This window comes from Scyliorhinus torazame, chromosome 1 (genome assembly GCF_047496885.1).
Source record: "Scyliorhinus torazame isolate Kashiwa2021f chromosome 1, sScyTor2.1, whole genome shotgun sequence".
Taxonomy (NCBI): domain Eukaryota; kingdom Metazoa; phylum Chordata; class Chondrichthyes; order Carcharhiniformes; family Scyliorhinidae; genus Scyliorhinus; species Scyliorhinus torazame.
Genome location: NC_092707.1, coordinates 113,004,806 through 113,029,098, shown reverse-complemented (window position 1 = coordinate 113,029,098; position 24,293 = coordinate 113,004,806). Strand labels below are relative to the sequence as shown.

Sequence of the window (24,293 nt, the reverse complement as noted above, 5' to 3'; positions counted from 1 at the left end):
TGGTTTCTAATACCAACTTGGCAGAGTTTTATAGTTGGAATTTGACAGGAGATTCTATTTACAAAAATCATCAATTAGAAAAGTGGTGGAATGGAGTGAGCTCTAAAAAACTAAATTGGAAGAAATCTCAGACAACATTTTCTTTGAAACCCGTAGGACAAAGCTTTCCAGGGCCAGAATGTTATTCATGGGCCATTATCATTGATGGACTTGTCTGGTACAGTATAAAGCTGGACTAATTCTTCACCTCAGCTTAGTTTCTGAAACGAAGGGTGGAATTTTCCACTCTGCACACAGCGCAGGCTGACACACACAGCTCACAGGCCGCACAGCCGGCTTTTCTCTTCAGATATCCAGCATTCTGCGCAGAAAGAATCTAGAGGAGAGGCCCACACCATCACACTGGTGGGGCGGTGGCTGGAAAAACTTTCAGCTGGGCATCCCAAAATAAAGACCCCCCTCTCATTTTGCTCCCCAGAGGGATCCCCAGCACTACCCCTGGCACTATCCCCAGGGCAGTGGCAGTGCCAGGATAATTCCCAGGCATGTCCCTCTCGCATCACTCCAGCTAAGAATTAGCTCACTCTGCCGATTGAATCTCAGAGGGTTAGGGTCTGTATGGCTGAGCTAGTCACCTGATCAAATTTCTGAGTGATAACTCCTAGAAGTTTATGTTTAATGAAAATTGCCTTTTCTTGATTGGGCATGTTTTATTCAGGCATTTGCTCATTTTACCTTGCAATGTCAACAGGAAGAACCAGTGGTCATAAGTAATTGTTGAATCGATTACAACAATAATTGTAAAGTAGGTATTTCTTTTAAAAAATAACTTAAAGTGCCCACTTCTTTTTTTCCCCTGATTCAGGGGCAATTTAGTATGGCCAATCCATCTACCGTGCACACCTTTGGGGGGTGGGGGTGAGACCCACACAGACACGGGGAGAATGTGAAAAGTAGGCTAATCCAGAGTAAATTTTCATTAAAAATCCTCTCACTTTCATCTACTTGGAGGCCGAGCCCCCTGGTTATAAACAAACTGTTTTTACTACATTCACTGCAGCAGTTTGTCCAGATCTTTTATTCATCCTGAAAACTCCCCTTTGTCTCAAGTAAAGATTAAACATTCATCTCTGGTTCCAGCATTAAAAGGTTGAATTCATCATTGCGTTCTACATCAGAGGTTAGCAAATTAATAAAGGTACGAACAAGCTTATTGAACTTGTTTTTGCCAACTTAGAGCAGTAACACCATCCTAGTTTGATAACTATTGCACACGAGTCATTTTCTCAGCTTTAACACTGCTGTCTGTGGCAACAGTCAAATAATTGAACTGCTTCCAAAAAGAACTCTCGAATGCTGGATGCTACCATCTGTGTAGCCCCTTGAAGATTGTCATGCTCCTACAATTATATCCCTTAGCCTCTTCCTCTCCCCCGAGAGATGCATTGTGAAACATACAGCCACCTACTGCAAAATGTTTCCAAATAGATTCAAGCTGGAAAACATTAAGTGTTCAGACCAAATGTACAGTGGGAGTGGGGTGGGGAGGGGGTGAGTGAAATAGCAAAAAGAAAACAAAAACTGTAAATTTCCAAACTGGAATAAATTAGGCCAAATGAACTTGTGCACTTATTAATTCTATGATCTATCAGTAGGTGAACCAAATAAAATAGTTGCTGAGATAAAACTCAAATCAGATATTTTATTTCGCAATTGGTGGATTTTGCCACATTTCTGACCCCTTGCTGAAAGTCACCTGTTCCTAAAGGACTCCAGTCTGCCTCATCACACGCTCTGCACAGTTAAAAGAGGTATCAAAGGCTTTACAGCACATTTGGTCGAAGATGCTCATTTGCAACCAAAACAAGCTAATAGATAGTCTATTCCTTACAGTTGAGGAAACAACATTGAATTTGTTCATAAACTACCAAACATCTCAGATATCGGGCTGGATTCTCCGGTCGCCGGCGCCGACATTGCATTCGGCTAACCAGCCAGAGCATCAAAGTTCCCGACCAAATCGGGGGTGGCGCCGTTTTCGCGATGCTCCACCCCGTCCAAAGTGGCGCACTCTGGTCCACGCCGCTCCAGCCTCCCTTCCCGGCGTCAAATGGCCGCCACGCCAACCCGCAGCGCGGGGGACTTCTTCAGCGCACCCGCCCCAACGCAACATGGTGTGGTGGTTCAGGGGGCGGCCGCGCAACAAAGTAGGCCCGGGGGGGGGGGGGGGGAAAGAGGCTGGCCCGCCGATCGGTGAGCCCCGATCGCGGGCCAGACCCCATTGGAGGCCCCCCCCCCGGGGACGGAGCCCCCTCTCCCCTCCCCCCCCCCCCCCCCCACAGGCCGCCCCCCAACCCTTCGCGCAGAGTTCCCGACGGCAGCGACCAGGGGTGAACGGCACCTCGGAGAATCGGCGTCAGGGCAGTGTGGCGCGGTTGCGCCGATTCTCCGGCCCGGCGCGGGGCTCGGAGAATCGCGCCCATAATGTGGGGCTGGGGACACTGTGGGGGGGGGGGGGGGGGCTGTCTAGTGCACGCGAGCCGTCCGAAGGGGGGGGGGGGGAGCTATTTCGCGGGCCAGGTCCGCGAGCGGCCTCCGACACGAACCGTGCGCGGCCATGGACCTGGCAATTCTCCGGGCGTATTGGCAGTAGAGCTGGGTGCTCGACGCTGCCGGCTTACTAGCCCCCAAATACATGGGGAATCGGCGGGACTCTGCCGTTTCCGCGCGGCCACTTGGCCCATCCGGGCCGGAGAATCGGCGGCCCGCGATCAGCGCCGCGTAGCGCCGATTCTGTGCACCTTTTGATCATCAATGCATTACTGACAGCTGGGACGGTGACCTGAACTTTTGCGCTACAAACTTTCCAGATACCAAGTAATGAGATTGTTATTCCTTCACTCATGATGTCCTGAGCACTGGTAGTTGGGGCATTTCTGTACCTTGAATTTCGTATATATTAAATCGCAATCTCTTTCAACCTGGTCATGCATAGCTGCATCATGTATATTGACAACTTAATCTAGTTAGCTCTTCCCGAAACTGGCTAGAAGTTGATCAGTTTACTTTGCATTACGAACATTCCACAATCAGACGCAATCAAACTATTTTGAGACATTGACTAAATTCTGACCTTCAAAAAGCAGCAGTGCTGGGGAATGTTCTTCACTCACATTTTCCTGTAGCAGGTGGAATTGGTCGGATTGAAATGGGACAGGTGATCACATTCTAATACCTGCTCTATAACAGCAAGCTGCTTTTCCAAGTCACCTGGACTGGGTCAGCTGTAGATTTGACTGAAATATTATTTGCACATAACACAAAATGAAATCCAGCTGCCTTTGTGGCAGCTGGAAGAATAACAAAAAGATCTGGGGCGTGATTCTCTGCCCCACCCCCCCCCCCCCCCACCCCCCCCCCCCCCCTCGCCGGCAGCGGGATTCTCCCTCCCGCCAGCCAGCCAATGGGGTTTCCCATTGTGGACAGCCCCACATCGTCGGGAAATCCCGGGGCGAGGCTGCACTGCCGGCGCAACAGAGAATCCCGACAGCGGAGAATCCAAACCCTGGCTTTCACTGGTTAAACTTACAATTAAAAGCCGTGATATGAAAACAAAGGTAGTGATTTATATTTGTATTAGCAAACATTAGAAATAAGGTATAGTTTTGAGGATGTTTAATTTAATGTTGCCGTGCCTGGAATGGTAAAGCCTATAGTTTATTCATGCTGGACAAAGGTGAGAGTTGGTTAAGTTCCAACTGTGTTTCTATTGTGCTTAGAGAAGGCTATGGCATGAAGTATAAATAGGCCAGTAGAGGCATATGGGTGTTGCGTAGAAATTGGTACCCTTTAGGGCAGCACGGTGGCGCAGTCGTTAGCACTCTGCCTCACGGCGCCGAGCTCCCAGGTTCGATCCCAGCTCTGTGTCACTGCCCATGTGGAGTTTGAATATTCTCCCCGAGTTTGCATGGGTTTTGTGCAGGATAGGTGGACTGGCCACGCTAAATTGCCCCTTAATTGGAAAAATGAATTGGGTACTCTAAAAATTTTTTTAAAAGATATTGGGACCCTGTAAGGTCGAGTTTGAGTTTAGTTAATTTGATTGCAGTTGGAGGAAGGATCTTGAGGAGTGAACATCTTATCAACTCTGCCAGAAGAAAGACTGGACAAGATGGGAGCTGCAAAGTGGCAGGCGTCCTAAAGTATAAGTTACAGTCCAGCCAACCAGGGAATTGGGGCAGAAAGAATGTTTAATATGACTGCAGTTAAGTGAACAGAGACCAAGGTATTGTTCAGAAGAATTCAAGGAAGAGTAAACTGAGCTAAAGAAACAATTGCAGTGAGCAGATTTAAAGTTGGACAACAACCTTCAAAGGTAAAACAAATATCTGGTGCCATTTTAATACAGCCTGGGAATCGAGAGTTGAAGCTATTGTGAGCAGATTGCACAACAATCAAGACAAAGAAATCCTAAAGAGATTGGTGTGAAATCCTGGACTGGATTCGCTGTTAAAGATGGAGCAGCAGCCTTGTTTAAAAATGGCAATTTGGAACAGCTGGTCTGGATTTCAAAATGCAAACTGTTAAAGGAAGGCATTATTGTGGAAGATTTTAAAGTGTGTTTTGGGGAGTGGAGTTTGGAAACTCTCATGTGATCATCATTTGGGAGGATTCTGAGAAGAAATCCACAGACACTAACTTGGGTTCAGAGTAGAGTTCATGTATTGGGTGACAGTCATCTTGCATTCATAAAAGGGGCTTTTTGTTAATGAGACCATTGTAGATTAAGATGCACTTTTAATCCGTGTTAATCATAAAACCTGTGTGTATTTATTAAGACAAGCGAGGAGTAAAGGAAGAGAATTGTATCAGAATTCAATTTTTTCATGTATAATAAATGTTTTTTTCTTGCTGTTAAAACGAATTAGCGGTCTTGTGACTGTTCTTAATAATAATCTTTATTAGTGTCACAAGTAGGCTTACATTAACACTGCAATGAAGTTACTGTGAAAATCCCCTAGTTGGCACACTCAAGTGCCTGTTCGTGTAAACTGAGGGAGAATTCAGAATGTCCAAATTTCCTAACAGCACATCTTCTCGGGACTTGTGGGAGGAAACCGGAGCACCCGGAGGAAACCCATGCAGACACGGGGAGTACGTGCAGACTCCGCACAGACAGTGGCCCAAGCCGGGAATCGAAACTGGGACCCTGGCCTTGTGAAGCGACAGTGCTAACCACTGTGCCGTCACTTCCATGTTTTATGAAAAATTTAAACGATAATGAGCACGATTTAGCCACTACATTGCACCCTGCAGATCTGGGCCCGCCAGTTAAATGGGGGAAAGGCCAAAATTGAGATTTGCAGCAGGCGCAATTCAGTTTGCTATCAATCCAGCCCGCTCCCGATGGCAAGATCTAGATCACGCCAAAATATGGCGAGCATATCATTAACCCTCATTTACATTCATTTCCATCTCAATTGCGATATTGAAGTCGAATGCAATAGCCTTCTGTGAATGAACTGGTTTCTCCAGCGAGAATTCACACGGGCATCATCTACTACTCCTTTTTAAAAACGTGAAGCTGGTGAAATAGCTGCTAAGGGGAACTGAGGAGGTGAGTAGCCATTTCCATTTTCTTGCATGCAGCTCAGGGGCACTGGAGCTGCTGCCCCAGTGCTCGGAAGGAGGTGGGAGACCCTTCAGGATTTGGGCTTATTCAGGGGGCTGAAGCGTTCCAGGTCGGGGAATGAGGGGCTTTTCTTTTGTGGGGCCTTCAAGCCATCTTTAAATACTGTGGATGCCCATAACAGAGGCAACCACAGCTGTTGCCTGTCTGTTCTACCAAACATTTCCAGGACAAAGGCTTGGTCTTGGTTTTACGCTGAAGGCCACTTCACTCCCTTTGACTGTGAGCAGCCTCTAGCTTCATAGTTGAAGACTATTGCTATTGAGGAATTTGCCTTGTGAGTTGTGAGAGCACTTCACAGCTCTCAAGTGGCTTTTCATGGATATATGTGCCATGTCTCAGAGGATGATTTTTGCATTGCATTTCAATCAAACTCTGTAGCCCAAACACTTTGCCGGAGGACACGTAGAAGCATCAGCAACAAAAGAGGTAGCAGCCAATAGTCAAACACTCAAGAGCTGGGCTTCAGCACTGGGGATATCCTCGTAACCAAAGGGTAAGTATGTGATCTGGGGAGAGCATGGTCCGGGTTCTCGGGTTTCCTACTGTGGACGGGGGTGAGTGCGTAGAGCGAGGTTTTACAGCACAACTGGCTCGCTGGGTGGCTCTCAGAGAAGGAGGGACACGTAAGAGTGGGGAGGCTTGGGGAATTGGAGGGTCATGGGGTGGGAGCCCAACTGACTATTGGTTTCTCTCCTTCTCCAATTCTTTACAGATATAACAATATGGCTGGTCCTGTCAGCCCCACAGAGGCTGCGCTCACAGTGCAGAGGCAGGTAGACGCCAGAGAGGGGGGCCGGGCATACGCCCATCAGGCCGAGGAGGAACCCGGAGGGGGGACGCCAGTGATGGCCAAGGCGTGATTGGTCTTTTGAGGAGATGGCAGACAGCATGTGCCACAGGAGACTCCATCTCAACAAAGGGACAGCTCCGGGTGGCCACGAAGCTGACTACAGCCCTGTACTTCTGTGCAACCGGTTGATCCCAGGGCTCGAGTGGGGTCTTGTGCGGCATTCCCCAAGCTGCAGCCCACAAATGTATCCGTGAAGTCACGGATTCCCTCTATGCCCGGTATCAAACTTCATCAACTTTGAGCTGGACCAGATCCACCAAGATGCCCGAGCTGCAGGATTCTCTGCCATCGCCCGGGTGCCCTAGGCTCAGCAGGTAATTGATGGCACGCGTGTCGCCTTATTCCCACGCATGTCACCTTATTCCCTTCATTAATTAGAAGGGGTTCCACTCAGTGTTCAACTTGTGTGCGACCACCACTTCCTGATCATGCACATGTGTGCACACTTCCCAGGGAGTGTGCATGTCAGCTGCATGCTGGGACACTTGGAGATACCCAGAATCTTTGAGGATCACCCGAGGATGACGGGGTGGTTCAAGGGGTACCTGCTGAGGTCCTGGCTGCTGATACCAATGTGAAGGCCAGAGACCAAGGTGGAGACCTGATATAATAAGACTTTTGTTGCCAGCTGTGCTGTCATTAAGCGGTGCATCGGACTTCTCAAAATGTGGTTCCGATGCCTACCTCACTCCTACCCCAATCCCTCCGCACTCCCACCCCAACACCCACCCAACCACTCCTACCCCAACCCCCCCCCCGGACTCCCACTCCAACACCTCTCCAACCACTCCTACCCCAATCCCCCCGCACTCCCACCCCAACACCCACCCAACCACTCCTACCCCAACCCCCCCCCCCCGGACTCCCACCCCAACACCTCTCCAACCACTCCTACCCCCAACCCCCCCCGCACTCCCACCCCACCACCCACCCAACCACTCCTACCCCAACCCCCCCCCCCCCCGGACTCCCACTCCAACACCTCTCCAACCACTCCTACCCCAACCCCCCCCCCCCGCACTCCCACCCCAACTCCCACCCAACCACTCCTACCCCAACCCCCCCCGCACTCCCACCCCAACTCCCACCCAACCACTCCTACCCCAACCCCCCCCGCACTCCCACCCCAACACCTCTCCAACCACTCCTACCCCAACCCCCCCCGCACTCCCACCCCAACACCCACCCAACCACTCCTACCCCAACCCCCCCCGCACTCCCACCCCAACACCCACCCAACCACTCCTACCCCAACCCCCCCCCGCACTCCCACCCCAACACCTCTCCATCCACTCCTACCCCCAACCCCCCGCACTCCCACCCCAACAGCTCTCCAACCACTCCTACCCCAATCCCCCCGCACTCCCACCCCAACTCCCACCCAACCACTCCTACCCCAATCCCCCCGCACTCCCACCCCAACACCCACCCAACCACTCCTACCCCAACCCCCCCGCACTCCCACCCCAACACCCACCCAACCACTCCTACCCCAACCCCCCCCGCACTCCCACCCCAACACCTCTCCAACCACTCCTACCCCAATCCCCCCGCACTCCCACCCCAACACCTCTCCAACCACTCCTACCCCAACCCCCCCGCACTCCCACCCCTCCCCCACTCCCCCCAGCAACACCCCTCCCCACTCCTACCCCAACCCCCCCCGCACGCCCACCCCAACACCTCTCCAACTACTCCGACCCCAACCCCCCCCGCACTCCCACCCCAACACCCACCCAACCACTCCTACCCCAACCCCCCCCGCACTCCCACCCCAACACCCACCCAACCACTCCTACCCCAACCACCCCCGCACTCCCACCCCAACACCCACCCAACCACTCCTACCCCAATCCCCCCGCACTCACACCCCAACACCCACCCAACCACTCCTATCCCAACCCCCCCCCGCACTCCCACCCCAACACCCACCCAACCACTCCTACCCCAACCATCCCCGCACTCCCACCCCAACACCCACCCAACCACTCCTACCCCAACCACCCCCCCCACCCCCACACCAACACCCCTCCCCCACCACCCCACCCCACCCTCCCCCACTCCCACCCCACCCCCCCTTCCCCCACTCCCACCCCCCACCACAAACCACCCCCCCACACCCCAGCACCCCCCCCCAGGATCCAACCCAACAGCACCCCCCCCATAACCCTCCCCTGCAGCCAACCACAGACCTCCCCAGCAGCCCACCACAAAGACCCCCGCCGCAGCCCACCACAACCCCCTCCGCACCCCACCACAAACTCCCCCCCGCCCCAAACCCTCCTTGCCACCAAAAAGCCCCACCCCAATGCCCCAACTTTCCCCACACCCAAACCCTCCCCCTGCACCTTTGAAAACCCGTTACCCCCAAAATCACCTGCACTCTCCCAAACCACTTACAACCTGAAGCTCTCCCACCCCCAAATGGCCCAACCTGCACTCCATCCACAACCCCCTCCACCCCCCAAACCACCTCCCCAAACTACTGCCCCCAAAACCGTTTTAAAACTAAGCCCAATATTGTATCAAATTAAGATTTACATCTTCTAAATAAGGCAGAGGTCTGAATATACATCAGACTCTGTCCAGAACAATGAAGAACAAAGAATGGGATTAAAAACAAATGAGACAAATTAAATGATTCTGGAATGTGTTGTTCCTCACTGCGTCATGCTGAGTCACTCCAGCAAATTGCCACTAATCTTCTCAATACCCACAACACACTTGGTAACCATGGAAAATGAATTCCTCATTTGAAAGGTGTCCTGCCAGGGGTTTCACTGAATGAACAGCCTGGCAAACACTTTTTTTTAAAACAAGTGTTTGAGTGCTTCATCTATGACTGCAGACAGTGAATCAAGATTCCTTTTATATACAAGACTTTTCTTCAACAGCTTGATTTGCTGGGGCGTTGTTTGTGGTGGACCCTGCCCAGTTTCATAAAGTTAAGAAGAAACGTTCATTTTACATTAATCTCTCTTCCCAGACATTCCCCGATTTCAGAAAAACAATAATGTGCAAATTTGCACTGCCGGCTGGCAGAGAATAAATAGAACTTGCAATGATATTGTGCCTTTTACAAGCTCGGGTCTCAAAATATTTAACAGACAATGAAATACTTTTTGAAGTGCAGTCACTGTTGGATACATGTAGAATATATGTTTATATCGATGTACATGCGGAGATATGTTTATGGGGTGGCTGTGGTGTTGTGGTATTGTCACTGGACTAGTAATCCCTGGAGACAGGGGGCGTCATTCTCCGACCCCCCGCCGGGTCAGAGAATGGCCGTTGGCCGCCGTGAATCCCGCCCCCGCCGAAGTCTCCGGTACTGGAGATTGGGCGGGGATCGGGCCCGCCGGTTGGCGGGACCCCCCGCTCAATTCTCCGGCCCGGATGGGCCGAAGTCCCGGGCGGGCCTGTGCCGTGGGGGCACTCTTTCCCTTCCGCCTCCACCACGGTCTCCACCATGACAGAAGCGGAAGAGACTCTCCCCACTGCGCATGCGCGGGAAACTGTTGGCGGCCGCTGACGCTCCCGCGCATGCGCCGCATTTCCGCGCCAGCTGGCGGGGCAACAAACGCCATTTCCGACAGCTGGCGGGGCGGAAATCCCTCCGGCGTCGGCCTAGCCCCTCAATGTTGGGGCTCGGCCCCCAAAGATGCGGAGCATTCCGCACCTTTGGGCCGGCGCGATGCCCGTCTGATTGCCGCTGTTTTTGGCGCCAGTCGGCGGACATCGCGCCGTTGGGGGAGAATTTCGCCCCAGGTTTCAAATCCCACCAGGGCAAATGGTGGGATTTGAATTCAATACAAATCTGGAATTAAAAATCGAATGATGACCATTAAACCATTGTTGATTGTCGTTAAATCCCATCTGGTTTACTTATGTCCGTTGGGGAAGGAAATCTGTCGTCCTTGCCTGGTGTTGCCCACATGTGACTTCCCACCTACAGCAATGTGGTTGACTCTTAAAATGCCCTTAGGGATGGGCAATAAATGCTGGCATTGCCTGCAGTGCCCACATCCCAAGAACGAATAAAGAAAAAAAACGTGCACATGTATATGTAGATATATACGTGTATATTTATATGTGGAATACACTGTGGAACATGCGCACATCAATATCCCACAAGTAGCAATGTGGTAATGACAAGACTTTGACAAAAGAGTCATCCAGACTCCCTTTTCTCTCCACAGCTGCTGGTGATTGTCCAGTGTTTGTGTTTTTGTTTCAGAATTCAGCATTCCGATTAGTAAGTTTGTAGACGACACAAAGGTTTGTGGAATTGCAGATAGCGATGAGGACTGTCAGAGGATACAGCAGGATTTAGATTGTTTGGAGACTTGGGCGGAGAGATGGCAGATGGAGTTTAATCCGGACAAATGTGAGGTAATGCATTTTGGAAGGTCTAATGCAGGTAGGGAATATACAGTGAATGGTAGAACCCTCAAGAGTATTGACAGTCAGAGAGATCTTGGTGTACAGGTCCACAGGTCACTGAAAGGGGCAACACAGGTGGAGAAGGTAGAGTTGAAGGCATACGGCATGCTTGCCTTCATTGGCCAGGGCATTGAGTATAAAAAATGGCAAGTCATGTTGCAGCTGTATAGAACCTTAGTTAGGCCACACTTGGAGTATAGTGTTCAATTCTGGTCGCCACACTACCAGAAGGATGTGGAGGCTTTAGAGAGGGTGCAGAAGAGATTTACCACGATGTTGCCTGGTATGGAGGGCATTAGTTATGAGGAGAGGTTGAATAAACTTGGTTTGTTCTCACTGGAACGAAGAAGGTTGAGGGGCGACCTGATAGAGGTCTACAAAATTATGAGGGGCATAGACAGAGTGGATAGACGGAGACATTTTCCCAGAGTAGAGGGGTCAATTACTAGGGGGCATAGGTTTACGGTGCGAGGGGCAAGGTTTAGCGAGATGTGCGAGGCAAGTTTTGTTTACACGGAGGGTAGTGGGTGCCTGGAACTCGCTGCCGGAGGAGGTGGTGGAAGCAGGGACGATAGTGATGTTTAAGGGGCATCTTGACAAATACATGAATAGGATGGGAATAGAGGGATACAGACCCTGGAAGTGTAGAAGACTTTAGTTTAGACGGGCAGCATGGTCGGCGCAGGCTTGGAGGGCCGAAGGACCTGTTCCTGTGCTGTACGTTTTTGTTCTTTGTTCATTCGTAACTTACTTTTATGATGTTGAGTGAGGAAAACTCTCCCTCTCTTCTTTGAGCTAGCACCCTGCGATCGTTTACCTACACCTGAATGGCAGCAACACTGAGCATTCTCTTTTTTAAAAATAAATTAGTACCCAATTCATTTTTTCCAATTAATTGTGGCGTGGCCAATCCACATAGCTGCACATCTTTGGGTTGTGGGGGCGAAACCCACACAAACACGGGGAGAATGTGCAAACTCCACGTGGACAATGACCCAGAACCGGAATCAAACCTCCTCGCCGTGAGGCAGCAGTGCCAACCATTGCGCCACCGAGCTGCCTCAACACTGAGCATTCTCTTAGCACTGCATTGCCACCGAGCCGCCTCAACACTGAGCATTCTCTTAGCACTGCATTGGAGTTTCAGCCTAGATTTTAACATGATTAGAAACAGGAGCAGGATGCCATTCAGCACTTCGAGCCCACTCCACCATTCAATGAGACTACGCTGATCTTCTATCTCAACACCATTTTTCTGCACTATCTCCATATCCCTTGTTTATCAATCTCAGTCCTGAACATACTCAACCGCTGGGCTTCCACAGTCTCTGGAACAGAGAATTCCAAAGATTCACCACCCCTCGGAATGAAACAATTCCTCCTCATCTCCGTCCCAATTGACCTGCCCTCATTCTCAGACTGTGTCCCCTGATTCTAGACCATCCCACTCCGAGCCAGGGGAAACATCCTTCCTGTATCTACCTCATTGAGCTTTGGAAGAATTGTGTATGCTTGAATGAGATCACCTCTCATTCTTCTAAACATAGGAGAAGAAAGCCCCAGTCTTTAATCTTTCCCCACAGATAATCCCTCCATGCCAGGAATGAGTTTGGTGAACACGCCCTTTCCGGCAAGTATACATTTCCTTAGATAAGGAGGCAAAAACAGCACACAATAATCCAGGTGTGGTCTCACCAAGTCTCTATATAACAGCCGTAAGATATCTTTGAACTCCGATACTTAAATCCACTCATAATAAAGACCAGCATACTATTTGACTTCTCAATTGCTTGCTGTGCCTGCATGTTAGCTTTCAGTGACTCATGTACAAGGTCACCCAAGTCCCTCTGAAGTTCAATGCTTCCGGATCTCTCACGATGTAAGAAATACTCTGTATTTCTGTCTTTCCGACCAATGTGGATTACCTCACATTCCATTCCATCTGTCAAATTTTTGCCCACTCCTTCAGCCTCTCCAAATCTCTGAAATCTCTTTGCATCCTCCTCACAATTCACACTTGCACCAAGTTTGTATCATCAGCAAACTTGAAAATATTTGTCCATATCTTCTTGAGCTCAGGACGCTGGAACTGGGGGATACCTCAGAGATGCACTGGGGAAGTCCCCAGGTAAGAACTGCATGGCAATTGACTGAAAAGTTAAAGCTTTTGTTGGGTAATTGCCCTGTACTGGAAGTTGTATTTAAATCACAAACGTCAGATGTTTCTGACTGTCTTACAGTCATGGTTACCCAGAAAAAGTTAAAAGATTTAAAACCACAGGCAACTCCTGGATAACTATAGTACTGACCCCAACATAGCCCTACAGAATGCCCTGAACCGCCACAGAACCCCCACAGAATCCCATGACTATCCAACCAAAAACGTATTTTCTCCCCGACTTTGAACCTACCTGTTTTACAGCAGCTGGGTGGTTAAAAAAAAAGGAGGACATGGCTTCCTTACATCCGATTCTATTGTCGCGACACAAGGCCTCAGGAACCTGCTACCCTACACAGTACTCACCTTGTCAGAGGATTGGGCAAGAAGGGAGCGCTGCATTTCAAGGTAAAAAACTAGGAGATAAGTGACAATCCAACTCTGATTGCCACTCTACAAAGGTTCAGGGCCATTATTTAATTTCCACATCCAAATTATTGATGTAGATGGTTAACAGCTGGGGCCCAAGCAGTGATCTTTGTGGTGTCCTGCGAATAACTCATTTATTCCTACTCTCTGTTTTCTGTCTCTTAAACAGTTCTCAATCCATGCCAGTATATTCCCCCCAATATGCTCTAATATTTTTGTTAACCTCTTGCTTGGACCTTATCAAAAGCTTTCTGAAATCTAATAGTATCATATCATCCAGTTCCTGCTTATGTATTATGTTAGTTACATCCTCAAAAACTCCCAACAGGTTTGTTAAACATTTCCCTTTCTTAAATCCATGTCAACTCTGCCAATTGTACTGTCATTTTCTAAGTGTCCTGCTATCACATACTTTATTACAGTTTCTAACATTTTCCCTACAACTGATGTTAGGCTAACAGGTCTGTCGTTCCTCATTTTCTCTCTCCCTACTTTCTTAAACATGGGCGAGACCCACACAGATATGGGTAGAATGTGTAAATTCCACATGGGCAGTGACCCAGGGCCGGGATTAAACCCGGATCCTCAGCGTCGTGAGGCAGCAGTGCTAAGCACTGCGCCACCGTGCCACCTTAAAACAGTGAGGTTTCATTTTGCCACTTCCCAACTGTGGGAACCATTCTCGAGTCCACAGAATTTTGAAAGATGACCACTAATCCATCCATTGTCTCTACAGCCACCTAATTCAACACTCTGGGATATAGACCAGTTCCAGTAGTTTTATCTACTTTAAGTCCCCTTAGTTTCTCTACTACTATTTTTCAACTAATATTAATATCGTGCAGTTCCTATTTACACTAGTCCTTTGCTTCTCCATTATTTCTGGGAGGTTTTTGTACTTTTCTCCATGAAGAAAGTCACAAGATGTATGTTTATTTTCTCTGGCGTTTCCTCCTTCTTCATTATAAATTCTCCTATCTCCACTTGTGATGGACTCACATTTGTTTTTGCTAATCTTTTCCATTTTACTTAACCGTAGATTTTATGTTTCACGGCTAGTTTACTCTCATATTCCAGTTTCCCTTTCTTAACCTTTTTTTTGATCCTTCGCAACAGAATTCTAAAATGCTCCCAATCCTCAGGCTTGCCATTTCTTTTAGCAACTTTACTCGCCCCTTCCTTTAATCTAATACAATACTTGATTTCTTTCATTAGCATGGGTCCTTGCTGGGATTTTATGCATTAAAGGGGTGTATTTTTGTTATAAACAATGATTTAGATCTTTAAATATAACCATTGCCGGTCTACCATTATACCTTGTAACGTAGTTTCCCAATCCACCATAGCCACTTTGCCTCTCATATCTTGATAGTTTACTTTGCTTAGCTTTAAGACACAAGTCTCTGAACTACGTCACTTTCAAACTTAATATAAAATTATATCATATTATGGTCACTCTTTCCTAAAGGCTACTTCACAACAAGGTTATTCATGAGCCCTTTTTCATTGCACAATACAAAATCTAAAATACCCTGCCCTGCAGGGGCTGGTTTAGTGCAGGGCTAAATAGCTGGCTTTTAAAGCACACCAATGCAGGCCAGCAGCACGGGTTCAATTCCCGTACCAGCCTCCCGAACAGGTGCCGGAATGTGGCGACTAGGGGCTTTTCACAGTAACTTCATTTGAAGCCTACTTGTGACAATAAGCGATTTTCATTTCCTTAGTTGGTTCCTCAATGTACTGTTCGAGAACACCATCTCACATACTTTCCAGGAATACATCCTCCACAACATTAATACTAATTAAGGTTTTCCAGTCCATTTGTAGATTGAAATCCCCCATGATTACTGTATTACCCTTGTAACCCAGACCTCTAATTTCCTGATTTACACTGTGAATTATATTACCACTGCTGTCTGGTGGCCTATAAACAACTCCCAGCAATGTTTCCTGCCCCTTGTTGTTTCTTAGTTCCACCCAAACTGATTGCATGATCGGTTAACTGGGATTTTCTTACCCTTCCCACTTCCAGTCCCGCTGAAGGCAACCCCTACCACCCCCATCCCCTGGTGGGTCACCCGTTGTCATGGCCGGTGAGCAAAGCAAATGGTCATTGCCTTCGGAGGGAACGGACAATCCTGCCGGCAGTCAATGGCAAGCAGCCACCGGAAAATCTTCACGTGGGGGATGGGGGGGCCGGACACAACCCACTTCTCCTACCAGTCTTTTGAGTTACACATTCATCTCTCTAAATCTTATTTACCTTATGCCAAATTCACACGGCAGAGATTATTACCTTTGAGGTTCTGTTTTTAAACTTAATGCCTTGCTCCTTGTATTATATTTACCAAACTTCTTTCCCAGTCTTATCTATGTCATTGGCACCTACATGGACCACAACCACTGGACCATGCCCCTCCCACTGCATGTTCCTGTCCAGCCCTGGGCAGACATCCGAAGCCCTCGCACTGGTCAGCAACACAGGTGTTTGGATGGGCTCTTGCTCTCAGCTGCAGAGAACGGACTTCATTCCTCTGACTACATCATAGAATTTACAGTGCAGAAGAAGGCCATTTGGCCCATCGAGTCTGCACCTGCCCTACTTAAGCTTAAACCCACGACTCCACCCTATCCCCGTAACCTCACCTAACTTTTAGACACTAAGGGGCAATTTAGCATGGCCAATCCACCTAACCTGCACATCCTTAAACTGTGGGAGGAAACCGGAGCATCCAGAGGAATCTGGAGCACCCGAAGGAAACCCACAAAGACACGGGGAGAAAGTGCAAACTCCACACAGTCACCCGAGGCCAAAATTGAATCCGGGACCCTGGAGCGGTGAGGCAGCAGTGCCTGTGCCACGTGCTGTCTCATATTGTACCCTACAAGCCATGACATTGCTTTAAACTCCCCATTTGAAGGACTTCCTGAACCTTGGTGCCATGGTTACTAAGTCCATTAATAGTATGTGGTGGAGGAATGATACAGAAATTTGTTTTTTTACCTTTAGCAAGTTTATTTATTTATTTTTTTTCAAACAGCTCACTAGAATTACAACCTCCTTATGGCTCCCCACCCCAACTGTTGCAGCTGTCTCTATTTATACTCGTATTTTGGAGTAAAACAGATAACCAATTAAACTAAATCAAGTGAACTGAGGGATAAATTAAAGGGCCAGCCCCTTAAAGGGACAGTGTCATAAACAAAAACAAATCACAAATGAATCTTAACACATCAAATAAAAACAGGATTAAAAGGGTCAATAAAGCACCCTAGACCCTGCAGTGCCCACTGGACATGCAAGGCATCAATGGTGCCGGTAGACACCGCGTGCACCTTCTTGAAGAACACGAAGCTGCGAATGTTGCTGTACTAGAGGAGCAGACAGTTGGGTCAGACGACCATCTCATTTGCCTGCTGATGACCTGTTGTTTCTTTTATACTCTTGATTCAATGCTCATAACCTATCCTTTGCAACTAAATTGTCTTAACGAGACAATTGTCAAAGGATGACATCAACAATTGGTTAGTCTGCTCATCCACACTACAGCCTCACTCTTGCCCATACACATTGCAAGAACTTTGAACTTGTGATCAATTTCAAGGGCTGAAGCTCCTCCCCTGCCATCGTCTCAAGCACCTTTCCTGCCTGTCTTGCAGTCACACCCTCCTGTCCCTGGCCACTGACCAAATTAGACAATGCTAACCTAAGGAATGTGACCAAGTGTCAAGTAACTTTCCCCTCCAGAATGTGGTGCAATGTCTGCAGTTCAGCCTCCAGCTCATTAACTCGGAGCTGAAGCTCCTCAAGCCAAAGATACTTCCTACTGATGTGGTTGTCAGAGATTGCAGTGGCATGCAGAGGCTCCTACATGATGCTGCCATGACACATCACCCATCCTGTCACCTTTATTGTGTTAATTAAATGTATTTTCCTTGATTAATTTATAGTTTCTCCTCTTCACCGAACTCCCCTCACTCACCAAATTGCTAGTTTCATTATTATGTGCACTCAGTGCTCAAGTCACTGGAGGAGGTCTTGACCCCACAACACTCTGACTGAGGCGAGACTGATCCAATGGACCTACAGCTGACATGTTAATGTGCAACAGCAGGCCAGCTGAACCCAACAAATTAATCATCGAACCACAGAATTGTGACAGAAGGGAGTCATTTGGCTCATCCTATTTGCAATAGCTCTCGGAATATCTGAAAAGCCTTATGCAGGGAATCTGCTAATGATTTCTCCGCCCCCCTCATTGGGAAAGCTCATACTCCCAAAGGATTGTGGGATTGCCATTAGTCCCCAGCCAGTGGTAAGCAGGCAGATTATAACAGTTTATTTTTGGGATTTGAGTGGTGCTGAAAGTAGCATTTATTACTATTCTTTTATTGCCCTTCAGCAGGTGTGGGCCTGGATTCTCATGTAGGCCTATTCGGGTAACAACAACAGATTTCCCTCTCTAAAGGACATTAGTGAGCCAGGTGGGTTTGTACAACCCAATGGTAGTTTCATGATCACCATTACTGATGACGGCTTTTTAAAATTCTAGATTGATTAATTAACTGAATTTAAATTCCCCAGCTGTCATAATGAATTCATGTCCCCGAGTCTAAGCCTCTCCATTTACTAGCCCAGAATATAAGCACTATTCTACAATCCCCATGGTCCAGGGGTCCTTTAATTTTAATTGTAAGTTGCACTGGAAACAGCAGCCATGGCATTGAACGAAAATTCAGCCCACATATTACTGGCCAGAAACTTTCTTTATTAGTTTAAGAAGTATCTGATAATCACCATGGCAATGTGAAGAATGGAATACAGACAACCAGATGATTCAGGTCAGATGCAAGTAAAAACTGAGCTTAGACTGGAGAAGTCTGTGGTGACCATGTAGATATGAGGTCAGCTGATGAATCTTGCGTATGAAATATATCCCAGTGGTTATGTTTCCATCCAGAATGAATTTGTACAAAGAACATCAAAGGCTTTACTGATTCCTAATCTGGTAAGCATGACTTGAATTAAACCATACATATCAGGGAGATCCCTATTCTCTACTGAATGAGGCCATCTCAACCACTGCCCTTAAGCTAAAGAGTTGGAAGCAGAAAATAGTCAGTCTATAATTCTCATCCAGTGACACAGTCAGTCCCCGATACATGGGCGTATGATAGGAAGAACAGGATTAGAATTCAGTGGTAACATCTCCATTGTACAAACAGCAAATAGATATAATCACCTGGACTCACTTCCTTCCTCAATCACAAAATGTGGGCATCACTGGTAAGGTCGACATTTATTATCCATTCCTAATTGCCCTTGAGAGAAGACATAGGTGAGATATTGCAGTCCCTGCGGTGTAGATACACCCACAGTGCTGTCAGAGAGGGAGTTCCAGGGTTTTGATCCAATAAGGATTAAACAACGGCGATTATATTGTAAGGCAGCTAGAATCATAGTCCACATCTTCAGGACAGAACAACAGCAAGTTTCAAAATTCAGTGCATCAAAAGATTTGATAAGTTCTATCAGTTAGCTGGCCAAAGTACATTATAGAAGATGTAACACGTCCAATAGGTTAAGTGAGTTTATCTGATGAACACTTGAGGAAGGGAATTGTTTGGGCTTCCCACTCCCAGTCATTGCAGAAATCCAGCTGCAAACGAACAAATGTGGCGTCAGCTGAGGTGATGTTCAAGCTCAGTGACCCTCCCAATCCAATACGTCTCACATGAATGGTCACTATGGTGAGACAGCGAGGGAGCCCAACAATTATCGAATAGTCACTAAACCTTCTGGGAATATCATTCACCATGAGAATAAAATAATAAAAAATAATAATGTAACATTAACATAACGTAACAATTTAGTGAGAAAATAATAGACCAGGAGCACAGGTAACGTGTCACTGATATAAAGCAAATGATTAAAGAAATCAAAGAGCTAAAGAAACAAATCCAAAGTAAATCTAACTAAACTAGCTTCAATCAACTTTATTCAGCAATGGGATGTCATTAATCGAATGCCATAAATTGTACAGGCACATTAACCCAGTACTGTGTTTACTGATATGACACACAGCTGGGATCCGAAAACTGGTTACACTTCAGATGTCACCCTGGCACAAAACTGAAACCAGGTTTATTTTTTCTGAAGCTTCCTGGTGCAACAATAGATCAGTGCAGTTTAACTCTTTCCTATCCTGAATGCACTTCCAAACTTTGGACACATCCCACAACTTACGACACAAGTCTGATGTTGAACTTTTGGAGTTTGAGAAGTAAATGAAAATAAGTCTATTTAGGGGCCTACAATTTGCTGTACATTTTTGAAAAGTATTTTCTGATTTTTTTCCCCTCACTTGTGCACAACCAGTGCTATCAGATTGATATGTCATTGTGACATGATTATATTTTCTGGAGCCACACATCATCTCATTTGGATAAATATTTTTAAAAATCAACTTTCCCAGTTACCCCCTTTAAAAGTGGAAGAACGCACTTTTAAAAATATACATGATTTGTATTCCGCCATTTCAAGCCTGCTATGATCCATCACTCAGAATGGAATAATTTTTTTTAAAAATTTAGAGTGCCCAATTCATTTTTACCAATTAAGGGGCAATTTAGCATGGGCAATCCACCTACCCTGCACATTTTTGGGTTGTGGGGGCGAAACCCACACAAACACGGGGAGAATGTGCAAACTCCACACAGACAGTGACCCAGAGCCGGGATCGAACCTGGGACCTCGGTGCAGAATGGAATTCTAACCCATTTCTGGGTCTGATTAACGCTACTTGGGGTTTATTCCTTTATTTCCATACATTGATGCTAATGGAGACTTGATGAGTTTAAATTAATTAAATTCAAAATGCAATCTTTAATAATTCTTTCTGACCCATTCCAGTTAACATGCTGATTATAAAAAGAGAAGCCGCCAAACACCACAATGTTATTGCTCAGCTGTAAAGCATTTTGGGACATCCTACATGTCAAGAAAGGTGCTATAAAAATGCATTTCTTTGAAGGGAAGCATCTAGCCCAGGTTCTTAGTGGTATAGTTTTCACTGACAAGCAATTTAGCAACATTTGACAGGTGGCCATGATTCTACATTTCCCATATTTATATTGTGGTGGAGATTCGGTGACCAGGGGGGGCCTCTTCTCCAATGTCCTGGTCTCTACACAGTCGTTGAGACAATCTACGACTAAATAATATCAACAACACTTTCCTGCAGAGCGGCCCAGAACTGCAGCTTAGAGTAGAATCCCTACAATGCAGAAGGGAGCCATTCTGCCCATCAAATCTGGACCTACTCTCTGAAAGAGCATCCTACCTACGCCTACTCACCCGCCCTATCTCTGTACCTTCACCTCACCTGCATATCCCTAGACACTAAAAGGCACAATTTTAGCATGGCCAATCCACTGAGCCTACACATCTTTGGACTATGGGAGAAAACCGGAGCACCCGGAGGAAACCCATGCAGATACTGGGAGAAAGTGCGAACTCCACACAGTCATCCAAGGTCATAATTGAGCCCGAGTCACTGACGTTGTGAGGCAGCAGTGCTAACCACTGTGCTGTCCATCAAATTTATGTGGAGAATGTGGGCAGTTTAAGGAGGTAGGAACTTCAATGCCCCCATTGGCACCAGACTGACCTCAGTTGCATTGCACAGCACAAGCTTCTGAGATGCTTCTGTAATATAATCATGCCTAATGTATATACAAAGTAGCAATATACTTCATTATCAAATCACTAAAATGTTGTTAGCAGCCTCAATAACAGTGGTATCATTAAGCAGGAGGGGAAAATCCATGTATATTAAACATCCCATCATCATTATTGCTAACCAGTTCTTAATCTGTTTGACTGAAATATTTACCTTTTCACATCAATACCCTCAGGATGCCAGCGTGTTGGAAAATTAGCTGACTTCCTTTTGAACTAATTTCAATACCACTCATTTCATTCACATTTCACAATTTCAAAGTTGTGACAAACATTGTCAAACAGATAAATAGACATTTTAGCACATGGCTAAATCGCTGGCTTTGAAAGCAGACCAAGGCAGGCCAGCAGCACGGTTCAATTCCCGTAACAGCCTCCCCGAACAGGCGCTGGAATGTGGCGACTAGGGGCTTTTCACAGTAACTTCATTTGAAGCCTACTTGTGACAATAAGCGATTTTCATTTCATTTCATTCATTTGTAGTTCAAGTTTGTTAAATCTACTTTTGTGAAGTGCTTCTGAAAGTTAGAGGGCACCTGTACCTGAAACCCACCAACAGATATAAAATACCAGCCTGCACATGTGTTGTGTAAAATATTACTGTCCTCTCATAAGTCAGAGACAATTTAATCAAATTACTTTCTTTTAACTATTTGCCCACATGACCTGAAGTTCCCATTTCATTGCCAATGTCCACTTTCCCTAAAATATCACCAGAATTCACTCCAAACACAAGTCATTTTAAATCATGTTCAAAAATTATGGGTTTTAATCAAAGCTGACTCACTTCCGACAGGCACCATAAAAACATGTCGTTATCCAAAGTCAAATCCAATCATTATCAATTTATATTGGTGTAAATTCTATGATATATGTACCTGTGTGACTTAAGCCAGGCCTGCCTGATAGGTAGGTCTCACATATAATCCAACAGAAACTTTACATAGCCTCAAGATCGCAATCTCTGCCGCCCTGAGGCCATCCCTCAGGCCCCTTGGTACCTATCACCTCAAATCACTTGCTGCAAGCCTCCAATTCTGTCCAGAGACAGCTGGGGCAGCCATGTGAACCGAAATGAATCATCTGTCGAAATATGAATTTGAAACAGATGTACAGCAGGGATGGGCTCCCCACAAAAATACTGATCAATTTCCCCAAAAAATGGCAGGCTTAGGCATCCCATAATGCATTGTGCGCAAGGTCAAATTCTCAAGACCAAAACTACCATTTATACTGTGCATGTGATCTCCTGTGCAAAGTGGCAAAGAGAAACTCGGGTTGTCACAGGTTGTTACTATTGCCCAGGTTCACTGTTGCTTCACACACAAACAAGGTCATCAAGACCTTGACTGTTTTAATTGAAAAGAAAATTCTCTCGCATTGGCATTTCTGGCACAGGTTTAACAGTGTGAAGATGTGGCATTTCGAGCATGGAACTCTGCTCCAGAATAGGGCGGAGTAGCAAATCAGCTCACCTGAACTTTGTGAATCTTTTCTCTGCTTAGATTTCGGTTTGTCTCCTTCACTCTTGGATTTCTTTTTCTTGCGTCCTGACAATCTCAGCCAGCTCAGTGCCCTCCGCAAAGAGCCCGATTTTGACTTTTTCTTACTCTGCAAAGTTGCCTCCAAACCTGACAGGTCTTCCATCACGTTACCGACGGGCAGCTTTACCTGCTCCCAAGCTTATCGACTTTTAAAACGAAACAAAAAACCCCTCTTTGTTGCGCTGGGCCACAACAGATCGAGCAACAAACACAAAACTAAAGCCCAACAAGAGCATCAAATAGTTTCCACATCGGAAGGTTTTCTGGAAGCATTAACTTCAGTCCCGGAAAGCAGCGAAACCGCTGAGCATTTTTCTAACCAAAAACCTATTTTAACAGGCACTGAACAATTTATGGCTTGCTTGACAGCACATGGTGCTCTCTTAATAAAGACACATTGAGCGTGGCCCAAGATTCAATATAATTCAGCTTCCTGTGTCCCGTGCCCAACCTGGTCATCGACAAACTCCAGTTGTCGCTGAACAGGAAAATGTCAAAATACCTGGAAAACGTAGCTCCAAACTTGTTTTGCTTTGCTCTTCTCCAGATGCAACTAAACCAGGGAATGTCAATGCAGTTTGCTGACTCACATTAACCCCACATCATCCTGTAAATGGAATGGTGGTTTTAACTCCACCCTGCAGCCAGCAACCACGTCTGCTTTACTTTACAAGACTTGCAGAATCCTCCATATCATTGGTTCTTTCCCCTCCCTGATCTGCTGGCGGGGTCGTGGCACAGGAGGAGCACGAGAGGTCCAGCAAGTCTCTCTGTTCTTCAGCTAACCTTTTCCCAGGCGCTAAACGATCCTGGACTGTCGGCCACTCCTCGACTGGGAAGTACTGAGAAATACTGCCATGAAATCTGACACTCCTCCACTGCATATATAGATTTCTACCCACCCTTTTTCTTTGAACAGAAAGGACAATAAAAGGCAGGAGTTGCTAAACCACACAACACTTTAGCAGTGGAATATTGTAACATTCAGTACTGAAGATAAGTGCTATATCTAGATAATTATGTGTACAAGGTTGCTGCTACATACCTACATAGTTTCTTCATGGCAGCACAATTAACCTTTGCCCTGTTGAACAGCTCTGCTGTTGTCACATTAACACAGAATGAATTATTAGCAGAAACAGCTCTTTATTCCTTAACCTTTACAAATCCTTCCTTTGGATTGTTTTTGCTAAACTATCTTGTGTAAACCACAGTAAAGTCCCATAAGACAGCGGTACCCTGTTCAATCTATGGATGTCCCAGTTATAAAATGTATTGCAGAACTCCTCAGTATAACCGGTGTATATTGTCAAGTCTTTCAGGTATTTAGAATAATTTTGTTCAGTTCATTTAGCTTCAGTAGTTCATGTATTGTTCAGCAGCACGAGTGAGAGCAGTGCCAGGTGTAACATTTCGACTTCCTGTTTCCACCCCCC

The 24,293-nt window shown here is 46.7% G+C and overlaps 1 protein-coding gene across 1 annotated transcript in view; it reads right to left on the bottom strand.

Moving 5' to 3' along the window:
• The window catches only part of nhsl3 (NHS like 3), a 323,611-nt gene extending 299,839 nt beyond the window's left edge, over window positions 1–23,772 (bottom strand). The window contains exon 1 of the mRNA XM_072500084.1: window positions 22,789–23,772. Within this exon, the coding sequence (XP_072356185.1) occupies window positions 22,789–22,960 (172 nt within the window). The 5' untranslated portion in view covers window positions 22,961–23,772. The remainder of the gene's footprint in view (window positions 1–22,788) is intronic.
• Between the last annotated feature and the right edge of the window lie 521 nt (window positions 23,773–24,293).